Source organism: Corvus kubaryi, unplaced genomic scaffold (assembly GCF_017639235.1).
Source record: "Corvus kubaryi isolate FWS band 111438036 unplaced genomic scaffold, C.kubaryi_AGA036_p1.0 72, whole genome shotgun sequence".
NCBI lineage: Eukaryota > Metazoa > Chordata > Aves > Passeriformes > Corvidae > Corvus > Corvus kubaryi.
This window is the reverse complement of record NW_024582060.1, coordinates 1,521,660-1,547,130: the sequence shown is the minus strand read 5'-3', so window position 1 is coordinate 1,547,130 and position 25,471 is coordinate 1,521,660. Positions and strand designations below refer to the sequence as shown.

The following is a 25,471-nucleotide window of genomic DNA, read 5'->3' as shown; positions in this document are numbered from 1 at the left end:
TTTCAAATCAATAAGCCATCTGCTGTCATTCAAAATTAAAATATCAATGGAAAGTCAACATTTACATTTGATTTCATTGCACCAGGTAACCCCTCCCATTTTACCTAACAGTAAGCCAAGTTAATTCAAGCTCCATGCTAGCAACCATGCCTTCACTCTAGAGAATGAGCAAGAAAGCTAAAGCCCCCGGGTTCCAACATAGCTGTGAGCACAAGCAGGACTCTCAGCTTGTCATTTTCGGATACGTACCCAGTACAGAACATCTGTCCAGCCCTCCATGGTGATGCACTGAAACACCGTGAGCATGGCAAAAGCAAAATTGTCAAAGTTGGTAATGCCGTGCTTAGGTCCCTCCCAGCCCGCCTTGCACTCGGTGCCGTTCTGACACTGCCGCCCGTGGGCAGACTGGGGGGCACACGGGGACGGGTCGTCTTCCGCAGGGGTATCTTAAAGGAGAGAAGGGGGAAAAAACAGCTGAAGAAAACCACTTGACACACTGATAAGCAAGTGAAGGATATCAGATTTTAACAAGTGTGTTTTGCAGGGAGTTTGACAGATTTCTCAGGAATACACAGACAACTGCTCACTGTCGCGCTTCGCTTTCTTTTTGTAAAAAATAATAGCCAAGCTGTCAAATTTTATAGTCAAAACTGAGATTAACTTCTTTTTTTTCCAAAGCATACCCTCCTGCGAGGAAGAATTCATGCCTTTCAACATGACAGGGAACATTAGATCAAGCCTCTCATGTTTCATTAGGCTGTGTGTCATGGCCAGCATTTTCCTACTGCAGTCACCTGGCATCTGGGTTAGTCTTGGAAGTGCAGCACTGACTGGCACTGCTGAGGGAGGCTGAGCCCCTGCAGCAGACAGGCTCCAGTGCTCTGGAGACAGGTTCATGTGGCACCAGGCCACTGCTGAATTACAGCAGAGAGTGTCTGGAGCTCTGCTCTTTTGGCATTTCGATGATGTGTGGCATTTTATCAGTAGCCCAGTGGCACTCAGAAACTGTAAGACTGCTGCTTGATTATCCACCCCTTATTCTGTACAGGTGTTTTCAAAGATCTGAGAACCTATACAACAAAGCAAACTAAGTACTTTGGTATATACAGAATGCTCAAGGAAACATTGTTATAAGCACAAAAACTTCTGCAGTGTGATTTTTTAAAAATATACAGATTTCAGAGCTTTGTGCTACATTTTTAACAGGTGCAGGAATGTACATACTTGTAAGGGAGGGGGTAATTATATTTGTTTCTCATCTTATGTGGTAAAAAAATGTAATTTTCCAAAATTGTGATCGCATTCTGATCACGGAAGAATGCCAGAAACAGTAATATCAGAATTAGATGCTGTAATGTAAATAGTTCCAGACAGAATGGAGAAAAATAAACCCACTTTAAAGATGCAAACCAGAGTGACAGTGCATTATAGTTCTAGCATCATTTCCAGAAAATGAAATCTGCCAACATTATAAAAGCAGAAAATACAAAACTTCTGAAACAATTCTCTGCCGTTCAATATTTTCTTATGAGCTGAACTGGGTCCTAGGCATTAGCACCCACCACCACATGAGAAATAGATGCTGTTCAAGATCAATAAATCAAATGAAAATGAACAGATGGTTAGATGAGTGACAATGCAATTGAATTGTTTTGAAATGTGAATATTTCTTTCTGCAAATAATTTGAAAGTTTTTTTCCTGATGGATTTGATGGAAAAAACTTTCTTCCCACTAATATAATTTTGTTTTCTTTCTGGTTGCACTTCTAACCACAGTTGCAGCCTGTGTGATTGAAAAAAAAAAAAGTACTGCCCTGAATGATATTTTCCTTTACGACGATACTGGTTTAAAACAAAGATGCACTTGTATATGAAATTAATAATAAAATATATGAGTTGTTCATTTCTGTGATGCCATCTCCTGTGTAGCTCAGTCTGCAGTGGTGAAATTGTGAAACCCATGAGAAATCCAGAAGCAGTGAGCAACTGCCACCCATCTCCTGTGCCAGGAGAAATGTTCTATTACATATGACAAAAGCCTCCCTCTGAAAGCCTCTGTAGGTATATGTGTGTTCCTCTTACCCATCAGTCCCCCTTGCACATGGTAGCAGGTCTTGTGCATCTTCCCCATGAATAACTCCAGTCCAATGATGGCATAGATAATAATGACAAACAGCACCAGCAGGGCAATATGCAACAAAGGGACCATGGCCTTGATAATTGAATTTAAAACCACCTGGAGACCTGCAGAGAGAACAGATGGAAGCACTTATCAGCAAGAGAACAAAATTCAGAGAGGCTATACATTGCACAGTAGTGTTTCAGTTTTATTTCTTTTCCCCTCGCCTGAACTCATCATCTTGATGATGTAAAGAGGTACATTTACAGGACACCTCCCTCCAGACTATCCCCAACATTGCAAACAATTCCCACAGCTGCCCAGATCACAGACCAAAGTGAAACAGATATTACCTTACCTGTCACCAAAGAGCCCCTCCCCGAGGAGGGAATATATCCCACACGGTATTGAGGAGAGTTAAAGCACGAGAAAAACAAAGAACACCAGGCCTGAAGAGGGACAAGAACCACGGTACACACGTGAGGGCAAGTGCTGGGGTGCACAGAGATGCACTCCAGCGTATGGGGAGGGGTGGCAAACCGAAGTCATGTCCCTACTCTGATGCTGGGCTCTTCCAGAAGTCAAGCCAGTCCCAGGCACAGCATGAGCTGCTCAAGAACCACCAAACCCATATTGAATGAGAGCTCCCCGCCCTCTTAGGATCTTTTTGTGCTCCACATCTACCTCATCTAACTTCAGTCTCAACAGAGGGAGAGTCAGAATCAGCAGTGCTAGTTTTGTCCCAAGGATCACCTTTTAACAGAGGTTGCCCAGAAATAGGTATGAGAAAATATTATTACAAGACTGTTAAGGTATGAGACTGTTGAAAGTCTTAATCATGAGCAAGCCAAACATTCCCAGAATGGCCCAGGGAAGGTGACTTGTAGCCAAGTTTTCTAAATCACCAAGCAGCTGTACCCTCAGACGCACTTGACTCAAGTTGCAGATTCGTGTGCCTCTGTCTCCTTCTCCTCATTTTGTAAAACCAGAAGAATAAAGCCAGCCTTGTAAGCCTTTAGTAAGGATTTGCATTTACAAAGATCTTAAAGTTATCACTTTGAGTAGGAATGATAGCAACCACTATCACTGGCAAGTTATTAATGATGGAAGTGTTGAGAGACCTCTAGAACTCTATAATCTACAAATAGCCAGATCAGAACAATTACAAGCTCATGATTTTGCAATGACTGAGAGCCAGGAGTCATTAGTGTCTCCTGCAAATGCTGTCATCTCCTCAGAGAAGTTGGTATTAGCTGTGATTTTTGAGAAATGTGATTCATGGGTTGCAAATGTCTGTTATACATCTGCCGAGAGAGCTTGTGATAACTAATAACTTTTAAAATCTATCATCTAAGATCTTAGACTTTCTTCTTCTTTTCCTTTTTAAAAAAAATAATTTAAATACTTTCAAATGAGGATGACACATCTCTTGACAAGCCCTCTCCCTTGTAGGCAATCCACTTGTCAGTTCACAGCTAAGGCTGAGACTGCCTTTGCTCCACAGCCATGAAGGAACACAGCAGAAGCAATCAAATGTGGCATCAGCTGCCTGGCCAGCAGCATCCCTCACTGCCTGCTAGCAAATACTGGCTGGATTCTAACATCCCTCAGATGTCAGAACATTTTCTCAGGTCTCTCCAGGCAGTTCAGTTATCTGTTATCAGTTATCTATCCAAAGGATATGCTGCTATCCAAAGGCAGTGACATTCAGCATGAAACATTCGGGCTTCCACAGAGACTCTTACAATAACTGCATTACTGACAGGATCAAAATATCCTGTACAAGAGTGGGCCACTCTGCTTGCTCAGTTGCCTCTGGGTGTTTTTCTCAATAAGCAATGTCTCTGGAGGAAAAAAAAAAAAAAATTGCTGTGCTTACATGAAGCAGCCAACCTTTTCCGCTAAATGCCCACGTCATTCAGTCTACTAATTCTAAATATGCACAGAAAATGAAGTGCAGTCAACACCACCATTGCTCCAACTCTTTATATCAGTCAGGAATGTTACATTCCCCAGAAAATTAAAGCAACGTCTCACCTTCTCCCAAACAAGGTACAACAGTACAAGAAAGTTAAAAGACTACAGATGGCTGCAAATCTGAAACACCCCCCCCCCCCCCCAAACTTTGCAGATTGAAATACTTGGAGCTTCAAATAAACCTACACAAAAGCAAATAAAGGCCTCATTTCCCAGTGATTTCAGGAGTCTTGTTAATCCAAAACGTAGTCAAGCTGATGAGGTTAAGAGTTCTGATACCAGGTTTTAGGTAATTTATCCTTAATTATTAGTACTAATTAATTTTAGCATTCATTGTAGGTTATACCCAGTACTCCTGAGAGGGTACTGAGGGCAGACAAAAAGATGAACAGAAAAGCTCCCTCATTTTAAAACCAGCTTCATTAACACCCACGCCATGAAAGTGCTTCAGCCTACTAGAGATGTCCAGAGAAGATAATATCTGCACAAACCAATGCCCTTTGTGCTAACAAAGCAGTGCTTGTGAAAACAAAGCTTTGCACCACGAACTTGAGATGATGTTTAGATGGCCAAGGGGAACACGTACCACCAGCAGACGTACAGGACCTTCAGCCAGCTTAATTAGAGAAAAGCTTCTTGACGATAAGAAGCCAACGTTGAAGAGGACACGAGGTACTGAATACTGTTAGCATGAATTGATGTGTGTGTGCTGTGCAGTATCCCTTTAGGGCAGCCTGGTTTTAAATCCAGATGATTCTAATAATTAGCAAGCTTAAATTCATTACCAGCAAAGTATTCAGAGAGTTTCTAAGAGATAAAAAACCACTGACTGTGCAGCGACTTTAGAAATGCCCTCAGAAGGTATAATGCAGAAAGGCAAGAGATCCATGCACATCACCAGGCTCCTCACATTGTTGTCAGGTTTTTGCTGCAACACAGCTGCTGCCTGCAAATTGCTTTATTCTGTCAGGCAGCCACGTGCAACACAAAGAGCTGCTGCAAGGAGTGGTACGAGGAACCGTGTCCAGACAGTCAGGATAACTCATTGTACTGGCAAGGGGGAGAGCAGATGAGGAGGGATTAAAGGACTGGGGAAGAGCCATGGGTAGGTGGAACAGAGTCACTTCTTTAATAAAAACCTCACACGCTTCAAAACACATCAAATCTGTGTTCTGAAACCGCAGAGGTGCAGATGCACTTCTGATCAGAGTAAACCAAGGCGAACCACCCCCTTATAAGCAGTCACAAAGACTTTTCGAACCAGTGGTGAGAATTCTAAACACTTTTCTGGGCTCTTTCTCTGTGTAGAGGAAGAAGAGAGAGTTCATCTTATAAAAGAATGGTTTCTCTGTCCCAACTCCTGTATGCTGTTAATCTTTGCATGGTGCAATACACAGGTATCACCCCACACGGGTGTTCACACCATCGCGCACCTTTGGCATTTTTTTCTCACTCGTGGAGGTAAGGCTTGCACTCCTAGCAATGAGCTGTACAGCTGATAATCATATTAAATCAGAGTGCCTGGTGACCTGATCAGACTGCAGAGCTGGCCTCTGGATGTAAAGGAGGTGATGCCAACAACTGCTTTCTACAGCAGAGCTGAATTTTTCCAGTGCTCTTTTCAGAGGCTGGCAACGTCATCGCTGGCCAACCGTAAACACAGGCTCTTGAACTTAAGTCCTGAGAAGCAAATATAAAAATAAATAGTTTTCAAATATTTTTAAGTCTACTTATTTGTGGTGCTGCTCTCTCCAGACATCTGTGAAGGTGCAGCATCTGCCTTGAGGAGCTTGCTCCAGGCTGGGCCCAGAGAACTGCACAGGGATTAGGGAAAGTGCAACGAAAGGGATTGTTTGCACTATTCCAGCCCACGCTTTTCTTCTGTTAATAATTGAAGATCTTAAACAACTCTTCGTATTTATTTTAAAAGCACTCCAGTTTACCTTTAACAAAATCCTCTTGGCTGTGTTCTGTTGGCTGACACTGATTCCGTAAATGTTTCAGCAAGCAAAAGACGTTAATGCCATTCCCCGGGCTCACAGAATTTAGCATTTATTTACACAGATAAAACATTTTAAATATTTATTACATGGGAAAAACATTGCTTTTTATACCAGGTCAAGCCTTTTTTAGCCTCTAGAGGACTGCATTAACCCAAAAGTTCAGAATACAACTGGGAAGAAGAGGGACTAGGGAAGAAAAAAGAAAAAAAACTTATATCAAGTAACATTGATCTTTCTCAAAGCCATGGGAAATGCACTTTTCGAGCTGCTGCAGGTGTTTTAGAGCTATTATCTGATGCTGTGCTTTTCTCTCAGGAAGATGACAAGAGGGGCTGGTTGCTGTCTCATCGATTCGGGCAGTTATTGAAGAATGTGCTTTATCTTTGAGCATGTAAGTGTCTGCACTTAAAGCAATGGGATTACCTACATATCCCCTTGTGTACTTACAAGCTTTTTTGGATTTCAACCAATGCTTAGCAAGATGGCCCAAGAAAAAGACCCAGCTGCTAAAATACACTTGGCATTGTTGCGTTGTGGAACGTATCCAAGGAAATGAATGGTAGGTTTGCTAATACAGAAATCCTCTCAAGAAAGACGTGCCTATAAAAGTAAGAAAATTCTTAGAATCACCCAAATTGCCTTTTTTTCAAGGTTGTGAACTCCCAGACCTGAAAAAAAAAAATCTTTCTGGGACTGATTCTGCCAGATTTTTTTCTCAAAAAGACAATCTCTCTCCTTTGTTGCACAGTGGTGTTCATAAATTCCCAAGTAATTAATGCATGAGTGCCCAATTACCTCACATTTCCCTCCCTTTTCCCCTTAGGTTTCATGTCCTTCTGTCCCTCTCACGTTTCCTGCCCTTTTTTCTCTCTCTTTTCCCACCCTTTTTCCCTCTCCTTCTTCCCACCCGTTTTCACCTCACATTTCTAGCCCTTTTTTCTCTCTCTTTTCCTGCCCTTTTCCCCTCTATTTAAATACTCCAAATACTGGGGAAAAGAGGATTTTCCCTGAATTTAAACCTTTAAAACAAGGGAAAATCAGGATTCCTTTACAATTTTAACCTTAAGATGATGGAAAGGGGGAATTTTCCCTCAACTCAAACCCATAAAATGGCATAATAAAGGTTTTCCCTTTCCACTGGGGACACTGGGATGGGACTGGGAAGATGAAATCAAAGAGAGAAAGAAAAAGGATCCTCCCTGCCCCCCACGGCTGCCCCACCTGCTCAGGTGAGCTGCTCCCCTCTCCTGCACCGCCCTGTGGGACAGGGCTTGTCCCTCTGCACGTCCTGAGCAATGCTCCAGGAGCACCCAGGTGTTCCCCCGTCCTGCAGGATGCTCCCACTGCTGTCCTGTGAGAGACCCCCGGAGATTGCCCGCTCCAGAGGCTCCAGAAACCCCTGAAAGCAGCCCTCAGCAGGGTCTGCCCCTCCTCATCCTCACTGACCACACCCGGGGCTGGATCATCCCTCCTCATCCTCACTGACCACACCCGGGGCTGGATCATCCCTTCTCATCCTCACTGACCACACCTGGGGCTGGATCATCCCTCCTCATCCTCACTGACCACACCTGGGGCTGCCTCGGACACCGATTTCCACAGGAATTTCACTAAATCCCACACTCAGACTCACTCAATAAGCTGAGCAAACCTTGCTGCTGTTCGTATTAAATCTGAAGCCGACTAACATGAAGAAAAATAGACTCGATCGGGATTACAGTGGGCACCGCTGCAAAGTGCGCCGGATCGGGCCTGGGCTACGGCAGAGGGGAAAACCCGGACTGGATTTTTTCCGGGATACGGAATGGGGAAAACCCCAGACCAGATCAGGCAGAACACAGACTGGGGCAAAACACAGGCTGGATTTTTCGATTTTTCTAGGATACAGAATGGGGGAAAACCAATGTTTTGTACAGAGGTGTTTACAGCAGAGTCTACATTCCTGTTCCTAAACCAAGAAAACCAAATTGCTCCAACAGTGCGCGCTGTGAATCGCCGCTCTGCTGGCGATAAACATCTCAAACACTCGGCCATCGCAGGCACCGCCCAGGTGCTGTAAGAGACCGGACTGGCGGTGCTCAGGGCTCGAGCAATCGCTGGGTGCAGGGAGGGGCTTCCCAGGTGCAAAAGGGCGTGCCCACCTGAGGCTACAAACTGGGTTTCCAGATAAAGGAAGCAGCTGATAAGAAGCAAATCTTTCGAGGTGGGGTAAGTCCTTGTCATGCCTCCCTTACGCAGTGACCCAGTTGTGAAAACTCCTCTCCGAAGTACTGCGACATTCACACCTCATTCACGGCTGATGGGCCGTAACACAGGGGTGTGGATTCCTTAACTTCCCGAAGGCTGCTTAGATCTCATCCTGACCACCAACACTACGATTTACGTCATTTGCAAGGACACTCAGTAACCAGGAGCCCGGCTCTTGAAGCAGTCAATGCACTTTTTGGAGCTCTCTGGACACCAGAAGTGCCGTGGCAATTGTCAGGGGCTAGCAGCTTTTGTCAAAGGGACACTACACCGTGAGCTCGGCAGGCAGTGCGTTTGGGCACCCAAACACTGCGCCTTTCACTTTTAGCCATCCCTTCACCTGAGCCCATTTTCTGGGCTCACACTTCTGCCTGCTGCCTGCCTTGGAAGTCATGACTGAGTTCTGCAGGCAAACCTTAAAATATCCTTAAGACATTCAGACCTTGCCAAGCACAGCTCTATCTCACATTTCCCGTGTCTTCAATTTTGGATCAAACTTGGTTTGCTGGACAGGGCAGTTCCTGTTCTCATCATATTAGCAGTCCAGGTCTTCAGAGAAAGCATATCCTGAGTCTGTTCTTCCATTGGTTTTGCAGGGCTATATTTTGCCTACACCACAGGGTTGCCTGAACAAGGAGAGGTGCAGCCTCACATAAATGACCCTCTAGAAGTGAGCAGGCATAAAGGGAAAAGAGAGGACCATCCCACCTCTGCTTCCCTATACACACAAAAATACACATTTTTGTACTTCAGCCAGTGCCAGGGGTGTGGGAAGCAATTCTTTTCCTGCTAATACAGTTCAGAAGAAAACTACTACTCTGTCCAAGCAAGGAGGAAGCAGGGGAGGATTTGTGACTCAGCAGAGGGCCTGAGTCAGATCACTTCTGGGAACCACTCTGAAGTGGTGGAGCTGATGTACCATCCCCAGCCACGAGCCAGGCCTACCCACAAATCACATTTATTTCTGACAATACACAGAGAGACTGCCACTACAGTTCTATTTCCAAAGCACAAGCAATATAACCAGTAATATTCCCCAAAGTGGAGGTTTATCACTTAATAAATGTAGACATTGCCTAAGAAAATTGAAAAATATTAAATATTCATAAATATGAAAGGTTTTATAGCAATTTCAAAGGAAAACTGGAAAACAACAGATAGTTTTAGCACAAAAAGGTCCACAGTCATGGCAAGATATCTGAGCTAAGTACATCTACAATGATTTGTGAGAAAAACATTGAGCATTTTCTTCAGCAGTGTTGCAAAGGGAACTCATATGACACAGTTCATTTAAGGACAGCTGTACAATAGCAATTTGGGGAGGTAGTCTTTTTCTGTCTTGCTGGATTCTCAAAATATTAGTGGCAGATTGCTAGATAAAGTAAATTCTGTGGGTGTAGTGCAGCATTCTTGGGGCTGCAGATGTCATTTCTATTTCAAGAATAATAGGGAAGGTCTTGGAATAGTAAGGAAAGACACAGCACAGGACAGAAAACTAGCTGATGTAAAAAGAAATAGGAAAGAAAATGTTCAAGCTGCAGGGTGACTACTCTGGAGTAGGCAATGCCATTTAAACATGTACAAGCACTCAATTCAAAACCACGTGCTGTAAAAAATAGAAGAAAGGAAGTTTTGGCATCTGCTAACAATGTTCTCATTCCTGCATTTTCAAACTGTGTCTTCACTGATTTCTCAAACTGAAATACTCACGCACAAAGAGATTCATTCAAATGGGCATGTGGACGTGAACACAATTGTTTCATGTTTGCCATGTCTTGCAACACCACCCTCGCCTCATCCTTTGAGGAGAGAAAGGATCAGCAGAACAAAACCAAAAGCCACAACGAAACCCAGCTCTTCTTTCTGGATCCTTTTCTCTTGGGAAGCAGTTCAGCTTGAGTATCCTCTGCCTGTCAGAGTGACCTAACTTAGGCAGAAAATACAGCTTGCCCTGAGCAGGGTGGCCACACAGCCCAGCTTTTGGCTGCCTGAGGAGGATGCTTGGATAAATGTACACATGGCTTAGGCTCCTTGACTCTCTGCTGGAAGAGACCTCTACTACCTCTCATAGAAGCATCCCTCTCTCCTCCTGGGGGCCTTTAGCTTTTTTTAGCAGCCTTTCGTTCAAAGTATGTAAGTGTCCACTTTCTTATAAAGTTGTTTGATGACCAAAAGACCTTGTTCATCTTTTCAGTTCCACTTCATGAGGTAGCTCCTGCAAGTTCAGCCTTGCTTTCTAACCATTTGATTTTAGCTCAGTTCAGCTGAGGATGAGATCCAGGCAAGACCTTCAGACTTCAAACATAAAAAAACCAACCCCAAAATGGTGTAGTGTCCCTCCCATGCAGCTACCTGCATATAGAGGAGGAGCATGGAGAGAAAAGCAGCAATTAAGTGCCAACAGAAAATTGCACGTTTCAGAAAAAAAGCCATCTTGAACAAAACCAAAATGAAATTCAGTGAGCTAACTCTGAGGCTGTTTTGAACAATGACCACAGGGTGCTGCAAAATATTCTTACACAGAGTGGGGAGGATGAGGTCAAGTACTCTCTGCCAGACAGGGACTTCTAAAGATGGATTAAAGTTAAGGCAGGTAAAGGGCATTCAGGAGCCCTGGCAGTTCCTAGGCCAGCAAGGATCAGCTGTCACTGTTTCCCCAGAAATAGCTTTGATTTTGTGCTGACAAGATGATTATGGACTGAAAAAACCATTCTTGGGGTCACTGTGAAGGTTTTGTCTACTCTTAACCACTGTGAAGGATCACAGATAGGAAGAACTTTTCTTGGCTCCTCTTCCTACGGAGCTATCCAAACCCAAAGAGAGTCTGGCCCAAAGACTGCCCCAGTTCTCAGTGAAATGACCCATCACATTTCTACTTTTTAAACTCCTTCATGTGCAAGCACGGCTGTGACAGGGAACAGTCTTTACGGGGGGAATTTTGGTCTAGTCCTGTGCCACTGGATTCAATCAGAAAACTTGTGTAGGAATATGTCAACATATGTACTGTACTGTCTTCACTCTGGACAGGTGAACCTAAAAAACAAACCCCAAGCCAACAGTTAAATAAGCTCTGAACTGAGACAGTGATTGAAAAGCCTTGTTTCAGCATCTCAAATGCTGTTTGTATGCAGCTCTGAAAAGTGAATACACGTCTTAAGGAAATAGTTTTGCAAACAAGGAACTTAGAAAACCTGTAAGTACTAAAGCATCATGGTAGAAGAAATGGGCTCAAAGCACTTGGGTCTCAATCATTTGAGTGGAAGATTAATGGCTTTTGAGTTACAAACAGCTTTATAAAATTGTTAAATTTTTTTACAGTTTATTGTCATGATTCCTCAGGTCAGTGGGCATTAGTCTCCTTTCTGTGTTACAAATGATAAAGAGTATTTTAATTGTTTGATGTCCTTCTCCAGGTGCTCTAACTCATCACTTGTGAGCAGGTTTAGAAAAGGCAAAAGCTTAAAAGATAACAAATGTTAACAGGGATTCTGTAAATGTAGAAGTCCAGCCAGGGACGATAAGATTACAGTTTTGCAGTACATGGGGAAAAAGATATTGATGAGAAAAATTGATCTTCTTGCAGGTTAAACACTCCAGCATATAACAAGTGGCACACCATGAGCTACACAAAGTTTGAACTACTTGTGATAGAAGAATTACAACAAAATGTTGGATAAAGTCTAAAACTTTCTCTTTAGATGACTGTGTAGAAGTACAGCACAGTATATATGACAAATAATTAGCCTATATAGCCCTGGAGAATTCACCCCACCTTTTGACTTGGGATGGTGCTTAATGAGCATCGATGGGACTGAGCTCTGGAGAGGCACAGTGTGACATTTTCAAATCACTGCCATAGAGGGGTTTTTGGGAGAGTTTCGAGAACACACAATAGAAAGCTACCTGATCAGGTAATTAAAGAATTTATGCAAACCAAAGGGTGATTATTGCTGTGTTACTGTCTTGATGCACACATTTGTTTTCTCTATCTAAGCAACTGAAATTGCTGTTCATAAAAAACTTATGGTATGATGCCAAAATCCTGGACAACACATGGCCAGACAAATCTGAGCAAGTTTGACTCTTAGTTTTAAGAACAGGGAGTGGATTTAGGGACGTATCAGCTCAGTGGTTAATCAGTCCCATCTCAGAACACCTAAAACTCCAGCTTGCTTTCTTTTCCACATTAGTAACCTGATTAGACTTAAAACCCTGCTTGCACACATCAGATAATAAATGCTTTAGGGGGGAAAAAATGCTTTCTGACATAACAAGCAAAACGTCCTTTAGCTCACTTGGTAGCCCCCGTATGTTTGGACAGAAAAATTAATGGTTGCAGTTTTCACAAAGTTGTATTTGTCAGAAAAAAGAATGGCTCTTTATTGGTATTTACTTTCTTTGCAACTCACTTTACAACTTGCACAGTTCGAAGGCTTTTTGCACAGATTGGGTATGTGTTGCTAGAAAGCACTGGAATTAAATATTTATTAAACATTTATTTATTTTTAATTTCCTTTTACATATAATAACCTGTCAAGAGAGAATCATAAGGCTCTCCTGCTGCAATCTGAACGGCTAAATTACATTCTTAACAGATATAGAAACATACAAATATAAATCTGAGAGGAATTTGACTCCCTCCAAAGTAAAGCTTTAAAGTGAAATAATCCCAGCATGGGAGTGTGAAAAGCAAAAGGTGGGCTAAAGGCTGAGTTTAAATTTTCACCTACACAGTGAGGGGAAGGGTGAGACTCAATGCTAAATTCTTTCACTGGGTGCTGTTTATGTTAAAAACCGTAACTGTTGGATTCAGAACAGGCCTTTGTAAACCTTGTATGTAATCATACCTGGATGCAATGGTTTGATTTCTGACCAAGACATCAAACCTGATTAAAAGGAACTTTATCCTTTGGTAATTTCCAATACAAATAAAAATCAATGTACAGCAACAACCTACAAAAAAATGCCAAGTGAAGAAATGTCCTGAACAACAAGGAACAAGGAAAAAACCCCAACCAATCACCAAACCCAACAACCAATGCAAAAAAGGAGAGAAATGTCAGATAAGCTGCTAGCTTAACGTGCAAGCAATAATAGAAAATAAACTGGCCCAACAGATTATACTTCTAAGGTATATAGCAATTGATATGTCCCAGTTCTCACACCACTGCCTTAGCCCCCTGCAAGGATGGTGTGTGGTTGAAAGATGAGATGCTTGAATAAAGTTTAGAAAGGATGTTTTGCAATCCTGTAAAGAAATTGAATTTCTATAGCCCTTTCCACTGCTGAAGAAAACAACATTTAGTAAGGCCTATGAAAAGAAGTGACAAAAATAGAATTTTTATAATTTCTTCTATTTCTTTTATCCCGTGAGCTACATTCTGTCAAAAATGCTTCTGATGTAAAACTGTAGAGCAGCTTTAGCAGTACAGAAATTGAAAAAAAAAGACTCTTTGCAGAGGGTAAGCAGATGTTTTCTGAATTGTGATTGATGTGGCAGAGCAAACCAACAGAAGATAATCTAAAACTGAAAAAATAAGAGGCATAGCCACTCAAACAACTCATAAAAAATAGTTGCAACAAAGGGCAACACACATATGGGATAGGTTATTGTTACATGTGTTAAACAGGAATTGGATTTGCTTCTGGAAAAAAGGGAGATTAAGAAAGATGTCTGATCTCCTTCCCTTTTCCCTGGCACAAAGAAAAGTTAGATAAAATTTTAAGAGGCTCTGCAGGTTAGATGGGCTTTCATTTCCATACTTCCCCATGATCAGAACAGAAAGTTATTTGTTCAGTCAACAAACATCCTCAGCACAGAAAAGTGTTTTAGTTATTCATACCAGCCAACATGCCTGTGCTCTCATCTAGCACAGTAACAGCAAGCAGACATAACTCAGAAGGCAGCCCCTGATTTTGGAGAAACCTGCATTCAAGAGAAGAGAGAACTTCTCCAATAGATTTATGTAGACATTGAAATTTTAAAATATTATTTCCTCATTTTGCCTCCTCTTAATTCATGCTTTGGTTTTTTTTCTCTACTATAGCATTTGTCCAAGATGCAATGTTATTATAAATTCAGATCATCGCTAAAAAAAAAAAAATTACTGGCAAGCTTAAAATGCATCCAGTGGTCGAGGGCACTGTCTGAGTGGTCTGCTGCTCTGTGCTTTGCTGATATTTTGATAATGCTTTGTGGAAATCACAACAAGGACCACAGGCATCCAACAAGGCTTTTGGAAGGCTTGGACAAGCAGAAGTAATTCGAATGATGCCAGAGAACATCCATGCACCACCTTGTGTCCTGAGCAAATCCTATGAACTCTCCTGTGTCCTGCTTCTGAGTCAACTGCTACCCAGTGTGTGTGTCAGTCACATCTTTGGGACAGGAGGAGAAAGAGAATGTTAGAAAGTCCCATCAGGTCAGCAACACATTAATAGACAGTTACTTTAGAGAAAATGAACAAAGCACTTCAAATCATTGCTTACAAGATCTTAAATGATTAAGCAATGGAAAATTCAGCCAACTGAAATCAAAGTCTGCAGTGGCATTTGTTGTAACTTGTTGGGATGACAGCAGATGCAGTAGAGGTGTCATCTGGGAGAGGAGGTAAGAAAAACCCAAAGCAGATCATACCCTTAATACTTTGATGTGGAACAGCAAAATCTTCCCTTGCCCAGCACGGTGACAGCAGCAGCCAGCAATTACAAGTGAGCAACTGGGAGCCCAACACGATCCTGCTGGTACCAGTTAGCTACAGCCAGTACAGACACAATGCAAACTGTTCTGAGGAGACAGCAGATGGCATTCTTAGATTTTCAGATGCTTCAGGACAAGCATCTGGATGGCATGGGCTCTCTCCCAGACCTGTGCCCTACACCCATGCTGAATGAGAACTCTGGGCATTACTTGAAGAACGAATAAAAGGTACTAGAAATGACCGATCCATCCAGAGCACTTCTGGAAATTCTCTTACTAAGCCAAGAGAGAATTCTTTTACTATCTCCCTGTCTGCTCTTTGATGTCAGCATGGGGTTTGTTTTCTTGATTTGGAAGGGACTGCCTACACCCTGATGTGGTCCCACATTACGATATTGGGATTTTTTCTGTTGTGAAGACATGCTGAATGATCATGCCAGCATGCACAGTAACTGGTAGGATAGAGGCTGAGGCAGTTATTGGGTGCACTTGTAGTCAGTGTTATTTTTAAAAGAGCTCGTAGACAAGATCAAATAAATATTTCTCTGTTTTCATTGGCATTCCTTAAAATATGAGAGAAATCTTTATTGGAGCAACAATGTGCCTCTATGAGTAATCTTCCTTAGCAAGATAAACTCCTCTTTAGCTTCTGCTACACAGTCAACTGCTTCTGCCATAAATGACATCATTCTGCAGGCTGTACCTCTCAAAAGGAAGCATGCTTAAAGTCCTGATTGTGAATCCCTACTCACAGGAATGATCTTTACCTAAGGGAGATGCTACACTGGAATCAAATTATTCCCTTGAGTAATGGTGACCTAAGGCAATAAAGGACTTTGCAAGCATGTGTAGAGTTTGCAGTTAACTATGAAGAAACAAGCCTAATGAGGACATTTGGTTCAGACTGTTCTATCCTTTCTAATCCACTCCCTCCCCATCTGTAATGAAAGCAAAACAAATTGGCTACTTGAGATTAAAAACAGCGAGGCAAGGACATGGGAAAGGTGGTGCAACTTGTCCTCTCACGGTGCTGTATGTGCCAGAGAGATGGCACAGAGGGTTGAGAAGTCTTGTTCAAGAATGAAGGAGAACGTCAGGAATCTGCCTGAGAGCACGTTTGTTACAGCTCCTGAACCCCAAGAGAAAAGGAAGGAACTGATCTTGGCAAAAACTAACATAATTTAATGTAACAACAGCAAAAGGTAAGGCAGAACTAATACTTGGAAGCCAATTTTTGCCTAAAAGTGTTTGAAGTAGTTCCCTGTGTTGTCAAGAATTTTTATCTCCTAGGTTCAGTGGCAGTAAACTGCCAAGTATCTTGTTTCCTCCTTACAAAGCTTACTGTATTCTTTAGTTCCTACCCACAAACCTTTCACACCTGGGGAGGTCTGATCAGGCCACTTCTGCTCTCTCCTCCCACTGAAGGCAAGCCACAATCCTCCCCTGGTACGCAGCTCATAGCATAACCTCACGTGCAGCAGGAGGGCAAATTTAAGTCCCTTGCTCCACCAGTGACAGTGAATAAATGCAAATCACATGCAAGACACCCCTTTCAACTGTACTTTGCTACAGGCATATACATTTTAAAAGAAAGTGGACTTCCTTACTGCCAGTTAGTATTTCCTTAAGACTTAATACCTGCTATTCAACATACAGAAACAGTCAATAGCTCACGTTTCTTTGCCATATTCCAAAAACACATGGTTATCAAAAGAGAAGTCATTTTGGATTCCTTGGATTCCCTGTGTTTATTACCTCAATTACATTATTTCCTTAACTCTACAAAGTAGTGTTAATTTTCTTTCACAGTGCAGAATATAATGAGAAATTACGGTGGAAATGTTCGATTGGGCACCGAAAATAAAAAAAGCGAAGAATGCCAAATGCAAACCAGATAATTGCATTGAAAGTGCCTTGTTTCAACAGCTGCAAAAGGGAATCATTGCAATGGACTGAGCTGTGCTGTCTCAGTGGCTGGGAAGGAGGAGGGCAATCCCAGGCCTGGGATGGACTAGGGTGAATGTCACCACTGCACACTGAGACACAGAGAGAGCTGACAACATCTAGGGCTGCTCTAGGTCCTGTCCTCACCCTCCAGCAAAGCTGTTTGGCAAACCCGAGTTGGAATCATGCTATGGATGAGAACAGTGTATTTTCCCTGGGAAAGAACATTTGAGGGTAGCTAAAAATCACCATTTTGATCTCCCTGCTTTACGCAGTCCAGGCAGAATGGAAGGTTCCAGGAGCAGAGTGCCTGCAGCAGGAACTGGGCTCTCTGCTTGGTACTTGATCCCTCCTTACTGGCACAGCCTTCTGCACACACCAGGTAGAGGGGCTCTGAAGATGTTTCAGCTACAAAACCCAGTTCAATCTGGCTTCTCAAATAGTTCAGGTTTACAAGGACTATGCAAGAGAGAAAATGTTGAATCTGTTCCCCCCTGGTTAAGTGCACTACCTCCAAATCAGGTGTAGTGGAAGACAAAGTCTCTGCAACAGTACCAGTCTCTAGCTCACTGCACTAAGACCTCTTCCTATGGGCAACAAGCATCAAACACCCATATTACTATAAATCATTCAATAGCAAATTCCCAGTCCTGGTATCAAAGATGAGATAGAGCAGTTGCTTAGTCTTACATCAGGAAGACGACCATGGTGGTTCTGACAGGTCTGTGCTGTCTTAAACTCTCTAAGTTACTCTGTATTTTGCTATAAAAGTCCCCCCCATATTTTTCTTTCAGGGGGATGTATCTCTGAATTATGAGCCCATATAGACAGAATTCCCCTGTGATTTCAAATATTAGATTAGATCATATTCCTTGAAAAGGGGGAGAAAGATATTGCCAGTCTTAGTGTTAAGAACAGTCATTAGTGGAAAATGCAGACTACAACCTCAACATCTTGTAAGCATTTGAAAGCTTTTGCTCTCACTTCTCCACAAAAAAAAGCCCCCAGACTGCAATTTAGCACACACAACGTACTAAGGCAGCGTCCCACACAAAAACACCTAGACAGGAAAAAAATCCAGTCCTCTCACCCCTGTGATTTTCTTGCTTCATCCACCTGCAATAATATGGTGAATTAACAGCAAAGACAACTGGGTGACTTTGCCACCCCAGCATCTCTCAAACGAGCACACCTTTCCTTGTGCATTACTCTCCCCACAGAGCCCTCAGGGTGTTTTTTACTTCTCATCTTCACTGCTATATGTGGTGAATGTGGCATCAAATATATAAACCTGGATGGCTCAGATCTGCCAGGACATTGTAAGTAAAGGCAGGACACTTTGCTACCTGTTACAAAGTTCAAAGAAATATTTTGATTAATGCTAGAGAGCCTGGGATAAGGATAAAAAATACTGTGATAATGAGAAAACACTGCAATAAATATGGGGTAGAGAACACTGCTGGGACTGAGAAAGCATTATAAATTTTAAAGAGAATTTCAGGGCAGATTACTAATTGCAATGAGAGAGATCAAAACCTAAAAATGTCTAAATTTTTCATCCACCTAGTCTGAAGGTGCCCAATTTTCTCTTAAGCTCAGAGTAATCATGGACTTAAACAGAAGTATCACTTTGAAAAATTATTTGCTGTAGTTAATTATTTAAATACACATAAAGGTAGTTATCTCCAGGCATTCACACCTAAAAATTGTGGTCTTATTTAACTCAAAAATGTACTCTGTCAGTTACATGCTGCTGTGTCACTGACAGAAGGACATTGCATTGTCATGGGAAGGGTTTGGCTTAGGTCCTTTTGCTCATACCCTCTCTTTCCCTGTTATGTGATTGCTGCATCTCCAGTAGACCATGTAAGTACTGGTGTTAGAGAGCTACCTACACTGCCTTTGAGTAACTCTCCTGCTACAAGACTCCAGTGAAGCTTGAACAGATCACAGGCTTAGCTTTTTGTGGTTTTAAAATTAAAAAAAAAAAAAAGAGAGAAATTATGGCAAGTTTTTGTTCCAGTGGAACAGTCAAGTTTCCTCTCCAGCTTCATTAAGGGTAGTAGGGTCTTCTGCCTACATAAATCTGTGTTGTCAGCAGAGGATCTCATTGAAAACACAACTATGGAGCAGAGTAGCTACTCAAATTATATGACTTCCAAATTGTCTAGAAGAGCTTATCAATTAAGTCTGGCAAATATCAGATAGACAACAACCAGTGGCAAAAATGCAGCTACATTAAGATGAAGTACAACATAAAGAGAACAAACAGAATGTACGAGGTGGTATAATGGAGCAGCATGAATAAAGGTGATAGAAATGGAATTTAATAAGTTAAAAGGGCACGAGCTAGCATGCGTAGGAGTAACTCATTGCCCTTTCCAATAGTCAGGAGTGATTTTCTTTTTTAATTGGATCATGTTTCTTCATTGCCCAATTGGATGTTTCTTTTTGCCCTCCTCAAGCACAAAATGTTTAAAACAAGTTTTAAAATATGTAATAACATCAAACCGAGAGAGAAGAGTAATCAACAGAAAACTCTTAGCACAAAGGGGCTGACTTGATTCTGTCCCTAGAAAGCTTTACGATGCTTCACACTCCTGCCAAAGGAGATACTGGGTAAGTTTCCAAGACACTAAAGTGATTAAGTTTTGGTAGACATGCTGATTTTGCACTTGTCTACTTATGTCCATCAAGGGAATTGTTTTCCTTCTCTCTCCTTTCTCAAACCATTATATTGATCTTAATGCCACACATTAAGACAGGTGCTCCCACACATGAGTGAAGTTTTTCTTACAAGGAGACTGCTTTGGTACTCCAGCAGCAAAGTTCTTTCAGTGACCAAAATAAAGCATGCACTGCAAGAACTGTGTTAAGATGACAGTAACAGAATAGTGGAACAGTGAAATCTGACCTCTGTATCAATGATATCAAGTGCTTAGGTCTCATTTTCAAAAGTGACTTAACTACGATGAAACCTAAATCATCCATGTGCTTTTCAAAGTAATCACCATTAATCTACACATTAATGCTGGCCTAGAAGGACTGGGTGTGGGCCATTTTTCCAGAAGCAGCAGGACTTTAAAAACAGTGGGGAGGGGAAAAAAAAGAGTTTGCTTAATTAGCTCTGAAACTCTATTTTGTACACAAAGCAGCTGCCAGCACTGGGATGAGAGCTGTGGGAAGCATCTAATCTACTGCTCTGCCACACACCTCACACAATCACCATAAGAACTGTACTGCTCACTCAAAAAAAAGTTTTCTGGAAAAGAACTCAAACTACTTTAAAACAAAATCTAATGCACAAAAAAACCCTCATACCAAACCCAATTGAATTTCTTGGAAATGTGTAAATACTTAACGCTATTTTTTGAAGTTGTACTGGGAACCCAAAGACATTCAGTTCAGTGCCTTTGAAGCCTTCTCCCGCGATGGCACAGTTGCTTTTTGTGACATGGATAAAAAATGTCTGTCTTATCTTTTGAACAAAATGTCTGTTTTCTTCCTTATGACAAGGGGTCTTGTGAATGTTCATACAACCACAAAGCATAAAAGTGTCATCTGTTCTCTTAAAGATTATGAAATATTGATATGCCCACAACCATCATCCAGATGTAGTCTTCAGGCTTTGTTGAATTCATGATCTCAAACCCTTTTGATTTTAGGAGGTGCTAACGTAATCTGGGGCCTTGGACAGTTTGAGCCTAACAAAGATTGTCAAAGGTACCTTTTTGCTTGTCTGCCCGTGGGTGAACCAGCTTTGCTTGCACATGAACCATTTATTGCACTGGACAGTCCCCCATTTCTTGGTTGAGACATTTATTGGCAAGAGACAGCCAAGTCCCAGGAATTAAGCATGCATGGGACTTGGAAAAAAGGGATTGTGAGTTCTTAACATCCCCTGTCCATCTATCTGAAGCTGTTAGATTGTCGTGTTGACCTAAATGTCTAGCACTGGTAGCCAAGAGGAGACATAAATAATTAGAAGCCACTTCTGGAAGTGTTAAATCTTGAACTTTTGTTTCCAGCTCTTGATCCACAAAAGACAGACACCAGTGGTTTACTTCAGAGGGCAACTAATATGTCTTTCCCCCACCTCAAATCAAACTTATGTGGAAACTCTCTATATGCTAAGACAAGTCTTTAAACGCATGAACCTGAATACAAAACATGTCCCTCTTAAATTGGATTATTTCCTATGGATTGAGCCAGAGAGAAAAAAACTCACGTAAACTGCTTGTGACTCAGAAAAAATTATTCCATGCTGCAAGCCAACCTCTCCACCTCAGACAACCTATTTCCCAAGACCAATCCTAATGAATTTAAGATTTGCATGTAAAAATTCACCATGTGTTTCACAAATTTGTTTTATAGGAATCATTGTGCTTTACACGCTTTTTTCCAAGTAGTGGCAGTTAGATCTGGACCTCAAGCCAAGCAGCAGATGTTGGAATTTCCATGCAGAAGGCGGCTGCCAGTGACCCAGAGGATCCCCCTTACTAAAGAGATGCTGCTTCCATACAGAGTCTGTTAAGTGAGAAGGAATTGCAGCGTATGTTACATTCATGTAATTTTAGGACAAATCTGTGCAGGTTTTCTTCCTTACAGGGGAAAAGTCTTGTGCATTTTGGAAGGGCAAGGAAGCAAAAAGCATTTCTTTAGAGATGGCAAAACACTGCAAGTGCAATATTGGTAACTCACCCACTGGTGCTTATGGTGCCTCAGGGACAGAACTTGAATGGGACCTGAGACTTGACTTCTAAACCTCTGCACTAAACTTACGTAAGAATGTAATCCTGTAATGTGCTATTTATGGTTAGCTCAGGCAATCTTATCTAAAAGGCCTCATGAGAAGAGTTATGCTCTAATACATATGGATGTGATAACATCTATTCTAGGCTAATCAACAGGCATTTGTACAATTAAAAAGTGCCCAGTCAAGATTGAGGCTGTATTAGCTACAGATCTCAGTAGGCTTTTTAAAGCCACGCCAGCCCCCAAGAAGCCTGGTTTAACAAATATGTCCCTAGTCAGAAGCAGAAGGATTAACAGAGGGTATCTGTCAGGTGAAGTTGATGGTTTGCTTGCTTCACACTGCACTAGCATTTTGTTGCCCAGACCAAATATTTGTTAGGCTGCACCAGGCTCCCTGTCTTTCTTCTGGTACAAATTAAATACTTCCCTTGATGAGAAAACTCACAAACGGACTGTTAGATAGTCTACACTGGGATTGAGATTGTATATGGATACGGATATGAACTGTGTCAGACTTGGTTCCCTCAGCTTCCTCGGGTCCTCCAGGAGCACCAAGCACACAGCTAAGCTCAGTCTGTGTCAGAACAACTGATGCCACAGAGTTTATGGCAACTCCACTCAAGGGTTTTGAATGACTAAGATAGAAGTACTCTAAGACACCAGCCTAGCAAGATCCTCAAATAAAAATAAACAAAGTGCCCCCTAGAGCTATTCTGGAGAAGATTAACTCCTTTTGTGCTTACTACATCTCTCTTTGCTATAAACGTGGAAAGCAGTGACAGTTTTCAACCACCTCTGTCTCCAGAAGGTAAACAGGTCCCATCCATAACAAGCTCTCAAGCCAAATGGTATAATCTTCTCACATTGTCATGTCCATGTTCCACCTCCACAATGGAACTACCAGACTTAGTTACTCATAGCTTCATTGTAAATAAGAAAATGGTTAAAAGACTATCAAAGGCTGCTTGAGGACTTGCTCAGAGGCATTACAAATAATTTAAGCAAATCGAGCTAACAGAGAACGTGAGTGTGTCATTGCCCTGTATTCTGTTGCTTCTAAATTGTTCCCAGTGCTCCTGATGTGAACATCACATGCAAAGAAGAAAATGCATTTTTAATGAAAAAGTTCCTCTCCCTCCAAAACCAACACACATAAGCATACAGAATTTCCATCAAAGTCAAGAATTTGTAATACCAAAACTTCCCTATGATTTCACAAACCTTTAAAGGATTTTATGCTTGAAATCACAAAAATCCTGGATCTTCCCCTTTCGTTGTTTAAAAAGGTTGCACAATCAGACAGACATACCATGAGATTTCCATTCTCTTCAGCTCTGCTTTGGTCATCCTTTGATTAATATCACATTTATCACGAACACATACATTTGGAAAAAGTCTTCCCCCACACACCAAAAATAACCTGCATCACGCTCTGTCTTCAAAATTGTTACACAAATTACCCCTGCCCCATGCCACACCACAGACATACTCAAAGGGAGAGCAATGGCATTACTTACTGGGAACCCCAGACACCAGCCGTAGTGGACGTAATACTCGGAAAGCCCGCAGTGCTTTAACATCGAATCCGGCACCTTTTCCTCCTATTGAATTCCCCCCATCTGCTTTGGTTGCTTGTTCTAAAATTGCACTAAAAAGCCTGCAAAAAGAAAGAGGAAACAATCTGTAGGCAGACAGCAAGGCTTGGGCTAAACAGGAACAGAGATCGTCACCATCATATCACCCAGACTATCTCACAGACCTGTGAAGAGTGTCACACCTCTCTCTCAACATTCACATATGGTGCAGGAGACACAGACTCTTCCCATATGCAACAGCCTATTGGTGATGTCTATACCATTTGCAAAACACTTGTTTCTGGAGCAGACATAAACATGACATGCTCCTCCTTCATGATCCTCCATGGCTCCTTGCAGCCAGCTATGGGCTACCAACACTTTGCTCTCTTTATTAACCAATTATCCACCTTGGGGGAGAAAATCACCACCCTTAATTAAGCCAATCATTAATTATCTGCCACCCATTTTACAAAGAATTAAGATTCACCAATGTCACTGCAGGTAGAACTTGGTGCAAACTCGAGGACCCATCAAGGGCCAGTTTTAGATAAAGGACTATGCTCACACTGCGTGCTTGTGGATCCATTTGTAAATCCCCTGATGCACTGGCTAAGGAAAGTGCAAAACTGTAGGAGTCCTATTATTAGAATGTTTTTTTATACCAGCCTTTATGTTTTATCTTGGCTAATAGGAGTAGTTGCTTTAAGGAGAAGATGTCTCACTCAGAATGCATTTAAAAAGCAGAGCAAGGAAGAAAAGACAATGTTCTTTTGTAAAATACCTGAAGGCTCACCCTATCTGTTAATAAGAACTTGATTTAATAAATTAGCTTTCAGGAAGCAGCTTCCATTTTTCTGGTAAAACATTAGTACGTTTGGGGGAGGACGGATTCCTCATGAATTTGCTAATGATATTGCTTTCAGCCTTGAAATCCTCAGCTTGAACCCGGCCAAATTCAGTAGAGGTTAAAAGCTGTTCCAGCCTAAATGGATGTTTGGCTCTCTGTAAAAAAGGCTAGTCTGGGAGAGGCAGAGACCCCTTGGCCCATAGGGTGCCATGGAGGTACCACAGACAACTTGAAAGAAACTTCCTGGGATGCAAGAACCAGACTGGATGGGGCAGCCTGGGTACAGCAGTGGTTTCTCCTGCGGTGCCCCTGTCAGGATCTCACCCTTATCCCGACTGGCACATTCCACAGAGAGCCCCCAGACCATGGATCAAGCAGAAGCTGAGCTGGCTGGTGGCTTAACAAGGAGCTGCAATGCCTGCAGCCTGCAGATAAATCTTAGGGACAGGGCCACAAACACAGGGAGCTTGCCCTGGATAGGAAAAGGACGATTCATTTACTGAAGCATCTAAATCAACGCATTTCCCCCAGCACTACATCCACACAAAAATGCAGATTAGGGGACTGCAAATGCGAAATTCCTTTCTTAAGCAGGTTTTTTTTTTTTAAATTTTTTTAAAATCCATATTAGGAGTCTTATAAAACTTGTCAGATGTGACTGAGGAACTCCTAACTGGATCTATTCAAAGCCTCAACTTCAAGCACCACAGAAAGATTTAACAACTAGGTAACGAGCGTGGGAAAAACTGTGTGTGGGGAGGTTGGATGCTGAGTTTGTCGGTGTTGCAGACTGAGAAGCAGGATGCAGAGAAGACAAAAACAGAGCCCATGAGAAATACTGCATTGACTATGGATATCACAGAGAGAGACAAACAAGGGTTGAGGCAAAGAACGTGAATTATTGGAATCTATGTATTTCTTGAGCTGTGTACACAAATTATACAGTTGCAATTATCTGATGGTCTTCATAATAGAAACACTGTAGGTCAAATTTGGCCTAATGTATTTTCACTAAGCAACTGATTAAGCTCTAGCAATGTGCTCTGTTTCACATTCAAACATTTCTATCTTCCCAGTCCACAGAATTCCCATAATCGGTGATGAGTGACATACCTATACAACAGTCCCAGTCTCCTGGGATCCTCTGAAGGAAAAAGAATTTACTGCAAGAAGGCTTCTAATACTGTTTTTCAGCTCCAGACTAGGAATCTCAAGGAACACTGAGTCAGCAATTGTACAAAACTGAGGGCCCATTTTCCTGATCCCCATTTGCACTGGCCCCCTCTTTTACCAAAGAGCAGC

At 42.0% G+C, this 25,471-nt stretch overlaps 1 protein-coding gene across 22 annotated transcripts in view; it reads right to left on the bottom strand.

Annotated features, from left to right (window-relative positions):
- Positions 1-25,471, bottom strand: part of CACNA1C (calcium voltage-gated channel subunit alpha1 C) — a 464,262-nt gene that overhangs the window by 166,946 nt on the left and 271,845 nt on the right. For all 22 annotated transcript variants that reach the window (XM_042050204.1, XM_042050205.1, XM_042050210.1 and 19 more), the window contains exons 5-7: positions 23,263-23,402; positions 2,083-2,244; positions 250-446 (exon numbers count right to left, since the gene is read on the bottom strand). In XM_042050204.1, the coding sequence (XP_041906138.1) occupies positions 250-446; positions 2,083-2,244; positions 23,263-23,402 (499 nt within the window). The remainder of the gene's footprint in view (positions 1-249; positions 447-2,082; positions 2,245-23,262; positions 23,403-25,471) is intronic.